This window comes from Mus pahari, chromosome 1 (assembly GCF_900095145.1).
Source record: "Mus pahari chromosome 1, PAHARI_EIJ_v1.1, whole genome shotgun sequence".
NCBI lineage: Eukaryota > Metazoa > Chordata > Mammalia > Rodentia > Muridae > Mus > Mus pahari.
In genome coordinates, this window is record NC_034590.1 from 75,358,377 (window position 1) to 75,364,806 (window position 6,430).

Consider the following 6,430-nt stretch of genomic DNA (forward strand, 5'->3'; position numbering starts at 1 on the left):
TCTCTCTCTCTCTCTCTCTCTCTCTCTCTCTCTCTCTCTCTCCCCCGCCCCTTAAGTAGCCTCTTTTTCCTGTGCTGTTCTCATTGTTCTCATATGAGTTGGGTGTATCTTATCTCTAACTCATTCTGTCAAACCTTTCTCCGATTTATCCCTTTGTCTGCCCATCGATTAGATGTTACTTTCAAACATGGCTGTTTCCTTCTACAAACTAGCCATACCTTCATTGTTAGGGATTAAAGATGTTTATTAATGGCATGTCTGTATTTCTGCCAGATCATACTGTAATCCAGAGTGTGTCTGCATCCCAGCCAGATCACGTAGTCCTACACGGACTTTGGATATGATCCCTTGCCTGAGCAGCCACGTTGCTGGATTAAAACTCCTCTACAGATATCATTTATGGACCCACTTGCATCCAACTACTGACAATGACTGTATGTTTCTGCTTGATGAAAAAATTGAATAGATATCAGTGAAATTTTTTCAGTTTTTGTTTGCTAAAACCTTTGGTGTTGTCCTTTTTATGATGGCCTTTCTGACTAGAGTGAGAAGGAATCTGAAAAAAATTCTAGTTTTGCTTTAAGGTAAGATGATGTTACTTTCATTTTGAGAATTTTCATTGGTGTTGAGTTATATGTTCAATTAAGACATTCCAACATTAATATTTGTAAGAGTGAGATTTTTATTAGCTATAGTAGCCTATGTGATAATAAAGTGTATATGAACATGATTTTGACCCAATTTTAGGCTCAATTATGACTTATGCTTAAAGAGACATAAGTTTCCAAGCAGATGATAACTGTATTACCCCAGTGATCCTGAAGACCACAGAAAAGTTTAATACTGATTTTTTTTGTTATTATACAGGATGTCACTAAAATTGATCAAACACATATGGCTATACCTTATACAGACAATCAATTAATGAGGTATTTCATATCAGAAGTGACCCAGATTTAGGGAATCATACATCATAAAGAGCACATTTGTAACAAATGCTGGCATGGATCAAGTGAAAGGGAAGCCTCATACATTGTTGGTGGAAGGGTAAACTAGTGTAGATACTTTGGAAATCAATCTGTACATTTCACACACACACACAAAATCTAGAAATAGAACTACCATATGCAGCTATACCCAAAATAACTAATAACCTACTACATTGCTACATATGCATACATCCATTTTCATTACTGTTCTAGTCACAAGTTAGTGAGTCTAGTGTGATTCTGAAGATTGCAGGAGAAAGTTCAATATTTATTTGTTTTGTTACCATATTCGAAACAAACAGAATTGACCAGATATATAAGGCTATACCTTATACAGATAATCAATTAATGAGGTATTTCATATCTGAAAAAGTGACTCACACTTGGTCAATTTTTCTCATTGTAGGCTTACATGCATTTTCACTTGGGGGGGGGATGGAAAGCAGGAGTATACGATTTGGGGTTTAAGATGGAATTCTCCTTGAATGAAATTGACATTATTCCCATCAGTAGTCTAGTGACATGATAATCTAAACACAGACTGAGTTCTCAGCATTTCTGAGATAAGTACTTATCTACTGGGGACTATTTATTAGACTCAGGAGGAAATATCTACTCACTTTATTGATTCTCTACAGATATTGTGACTCAAAACTTCAATTTCACTCACTGCCATGGTCCAGACTGTTTAGCAATCATTTTTTAACCTAGAGCATTGAAAGAAACTTTCCTGGTTTCACCAATCGTATTCATATGCCCCATGTCCTTTTCAAAGTGTCCCTTCATTACTATCCTATAAATTATGATGCCTAATTAAAACATAAAGATTGAAAAACACACAGAAGGTGATAAATTCATATTTAATGGTTGCATTATTAACACATCATGATCAAAGACAGTCAGAATGAAGAATACAATATATCCCTAAAGGTTGATTTAGCATATATGATAGAGGAAAGTGGGAGTAAACTTTTAACAGTAATTCTGAAGTTGTAAATTCAAGATGAATGTAGCGACATTCACATATTTTGTCTATTATATTATTCACATCAAACCAACAATAAAATATGGCCAGATTTTTACAATCCCTTCTACAAAGTCCTTCCTTGGCTCATGTATCTCAGAACTATTGTTTGAATAGCTTGATAATCCCCTGCTTGATTTCCTGGGTTCGTACTCCATACACAATGGGATTGAGGGCAGGTGGGATGAGATGATGCAGCACATTGAGAAGAATCGGTACCTCTGATGGTATCTTCTTTCCTGCCTTGTTTGTGAAGATAAAGACTAGCAACAGAGTATAGAAGAAGAGTATAAGGATGAGATGCGAACCACACGTACTCAAGGCCTTGGTGACTGTGCCTCCAGACTGCTGACACATAACAACCCTCAAGATGAAGCAGTATGACAACAAGATGAGCACCAGATCAGAACCTAGTAGGCACCAAACACTCACAAATTGATAGAGCTTATTTAGGCGAATGTCCCCACAGGAAAGCTTTGCTACGGAAATATTGGCACATATGCAGTTCTCCACCACATTGCTGGCACAGTAATTGAGTCTAGCAGCCAGAACCGGAGTGGGCAGTGTGGCTAGAAGATTGCGAGCAACAATAAATATGGCTGCATTAATGACAAACTGTTCTGTGATGATGGATGGGTAGCGCAGAGGATGGCAGATAGCCACATAGCGATCATAAGCCATGACCAGAAAGGTAGAGGATTCCATAGGAAGGAAGGTATTCATGACGAACATCTGCAGGAAGCAGCCCACAAAGCTGATGGGTTTCATGTTGAACCAGAAGATAAGCAGGACCTGCCAGAATTATCATTCTCAAAAACTCTGTGCATTCGTTATCATCCTAAAATATCTAGCCTTAGGAAATTCACAAGGTATATGATTAAAACCATCCAAATCCTGAATCCACTGGGATTGCATCCTAATTTTAAATACTTTCTATGCCTGTGTTAATCTACAGCAGTGGTTCTCAACCTTCCTAATCCTGTGACCCTTTAATACAGTCCCTCATGTTGTGGTGACCATCAATCATAAAATTATTTTCATACTACTTCATAACTGTAATTTTCTACTGTTATGAGTTATAATGTAAATATTTAATATGCAGGATATCTGACATGCAACCCTTGTGAAAGGGTCATTCAACCCACTAACGAGGTTGTAACACACTGGTTGAGAAACACTGATCCACCAACTCTAGTTTATACCTTTTCTTTAAATCTAGAGACCAAACTTTTATTGTGAAAGCATTTATTCATATCTTATCTTCAGTTGAGTTCCCTGGTTCTTAACAAATTCCAGTGGATTCATCTACCATCTAGGGATGCATGTGTCACAGGAGTATTAAAGACATCTCTAGTCCCTTCGTACTTTGAGAAATCTTCCCCAAGATGTTTCCTAAGAATATGATATACAAAGCCAATTAAACTTTAGTGACTAAATTCTAGATCCTTCGGACATAGAAATAGGAAATTTCAGTCAAGAAGAGCATCTCTTGAACTGAGGAGAAATTTGGATTTTAAAATATCACTAACGGACAATAGGGAGAGTTATCAGTTGTGAAGTCATTGAAGCTTCAAAATGTAGGCATTAAGAGTAAAAGGGACAAGCATGAAGACCATGCAGCATATGTAATGGTGGGGGAGAGCTGTGGAGGGGCTAGGAGGGAGGGCTAATATTGGGATGTAAAATAAATAAATAAATAAATAAATAAATAAATAAATAAATAAATAGAAAAGGACTAGAAAGGGACACAGCTTGGTGCTAAGAGAAGGATCTGGTGTAATTGTTAAGTGACATATTGAGCATTTTTTTTTCTTCAGGAATGAGAGGATTCACACAAAGAACAAAGAACCATCTAAAGAACTAACTATCTAGCCAAAGGTGAAAAGTGGGTGTCCTGGGAGGGTCTGACCTTGGGGATGACTGTGAGGCAGAGGATGACATCAAGCACAGAGAGCATGGCAAGCAGATAGTACATGGGCTCATGCAGAGATGCCTCCTGATGGATAGTGAATAACAGCACAAAGTTGGCTACGAGAGCCAAAACCAGGAGGGGAGCCAAGATGATGGATAGCCAGTGCTGTGTGTCCTGCATTCCTGGAAAGCAGATCATCAGAAACTCTGTCACCTGAACCCCTGTGTTGTTGGGAGATACCATGATGGCAGGTAGAGCTGAAAAGAAACAGGCAAGAATTCAAAGGTTCCACTGTTTCATCAACAAAATAAATGTATGTCCATTTCCATTATACTTGAACCACACAGCTTCCTGACAACATAATTTCCATTAGCACTCATAATTTTATGTGAAAATAATAATTCCTCCATATAAGTTCTCAGCCCAGATAGACTTCATTGCTTGCACTCAGATGCAACCACACTTAGAGGGTGTATTTTGCTTTGTGTAAATCACTCTAAGATGCACATGTAGCATTCCTTTCCCTTATAATGAGTCCTTTTGTCCCCCAAAATTAACTCCTACCTGCCCTAGCCTTACTTGCCCTATCTTCACTTCTTGGAAGAGTGATTTCTTGCTTATCACTTTAAACCTCTTCTTTCTTTTCTCCCTTGTGGTCTTAAAATGGTCAGACATATGGTTAATATAATATATTAATCAAACTTTGCTATCCACACTTATATTTGTTTTATAAGATGTTATGGGCAGAATATCATCTTTTTATTATATTATAGAGAAACATACTAGCCAACTTGTTGAAGATAGGCATTCAATAACCCCATTGCAGATATAGAGACCTGATTGACCATTGAGAGTACCATAAATTTGACAAATATACTATATTATTAATTATCTCCACAATTTTCCATACTAAAGTTTACTATAACTGCTGGTTAGCATTCAAGAAAATGTGGATGAAGCAGAGAATAAAAAACATCATTTAGTCATGAATCATACTCAGCACCATGATACAGAGACATGGCAGGACTAAAATAGAAGCCTCTCCCTTACCTGATACCTTTCATAGTGTCAGAATGTGCTGTGTAGGCTGCTGGGGTTGGGAGGCAATTTGAACTCTACAAACTGTGATACCAACCTGACAAACAAGATTTGACCACATGTACAATAGTATCATTACTATTATGGAGGTAACTCACCATTCTCTGCATTTGAGGTCCACTCCACAGTAGACAATCCATGCATGGCATTAAGCTCACTGGAAAGCCCATGACAGGGAGGCCACAGGATGATATGGGGACTTAATTCTGCTGTTTTAATAAACTGATGTAGCACCGAATTACCTTCTAACATGCATGTTTATACCCATAGACAGTTACAACTATTACGTTTAATCAAAGAAGCCCTTCTTTCTAATGAACTGTGATGGAAGAAGAGACTTGAAGCTGCATGTGGTCCACAGAATAAACTACAGATATCTAATACTCAGCCCTAAACAAGACTTTGATATCATCAAAGTCAGGGAGCATTGTAGAAGAAGATACAGAAAAGTACAAGTATAAGCCAGAATAGAGAGAGAGGGGCTGCTAAAGGACACCTTCTGGTCAACACAGAGCCACTGCAAACACAACTCTTAACAACTACAGACAGCACACTAGATCTAGATAAGAAGGGGCCCATCGACAACCAGGCATGGATAGAGGAGATACCTAGGGGACCATTGCCTTCAGCTGTGTGCCTGCTGATGGCTGTGCTAGGTTCCAATGGACAGCTCCAGCTCAGCAGTCACACAGATGAACCTAATTAAATATATCACACAACAAAACCGAAAGTCATAAATCTGGGAAATGGACAAGTAGTGAGGGGAGGGGCTTGCTCTGTGAAAAGGTAGGTAAAAGAGGATGGAAAGAATAATGGCAAAATGTCAAAGAACTACCTTAATAAAAAATAATAATAATTAGTAGTGAGAAAAAAGCATAAAATGATTGAAGAGAGAAAATAAATACAGAAAAAAAATCACAGAAGCACCAACACTTTTGTGTATTTGGTAAGGACCAAAAATAACTCTTCATTTTCTGTGAAAATATCAGACAATAGATAGGATATAAGACCCCTAATATAAGAAATAACTAAAGGAATATCACTGTCTTTACCTTATAATGTGAGATAATAATCTCACTTTATTTTCATAAGAAGTGAAGTTGTTAGGCCATGCTCTCCTCTGGAAGGGCAAACTCACCTCTTATATCGGGATTTGAGGAATGCTGTTAGGGGTGTCTATCACATAGGATGCAAGCATATTCCCATTCAAATTTTAGAGATGTTCCTTTTTTGTCTTGAATACATACAACAGACTTCCCCTAGAGGTTTTCTGATCAGTTTCAGATATATTGCCAGTTATTCTAAGTTATATATGCACAATTCTGACTGATCTCTAGCCTTCCAATATAATCTCTCTCTCTCTCTCTCTCTCTCTCTCTCTCTCTCTCTCTCTCTCTCTCTCTCTCC

General features: G+C 37.8%; 1 protein-coding gene across 1 annotated transcript; it reads right to left on the reverse strand.

The window, feature by feature from the left end:
* Positions 1-2,115: 2,115 nt before the first annotated feature.
* On the reverse strand, positions 2,116-4,168 carry LOC110318202 (olfactory receptor 56A4-like). Its single transcript, XM_021193043.1, has 2 exons — positions 3,923-4,168; positions 2,116-2,805 (listed from the first exon to the last, which is right to left on the reverse strand). Exons 1-2 carry the CDS (start codon positions 4,166-4,168, stop codon positions 2,116-2,118), a joined length of 936 nt encoding a protein of 311 aa, XP_021048702.1.
* Positions 4,169-6,430: the final 2,262 nt, after the last annotated feature.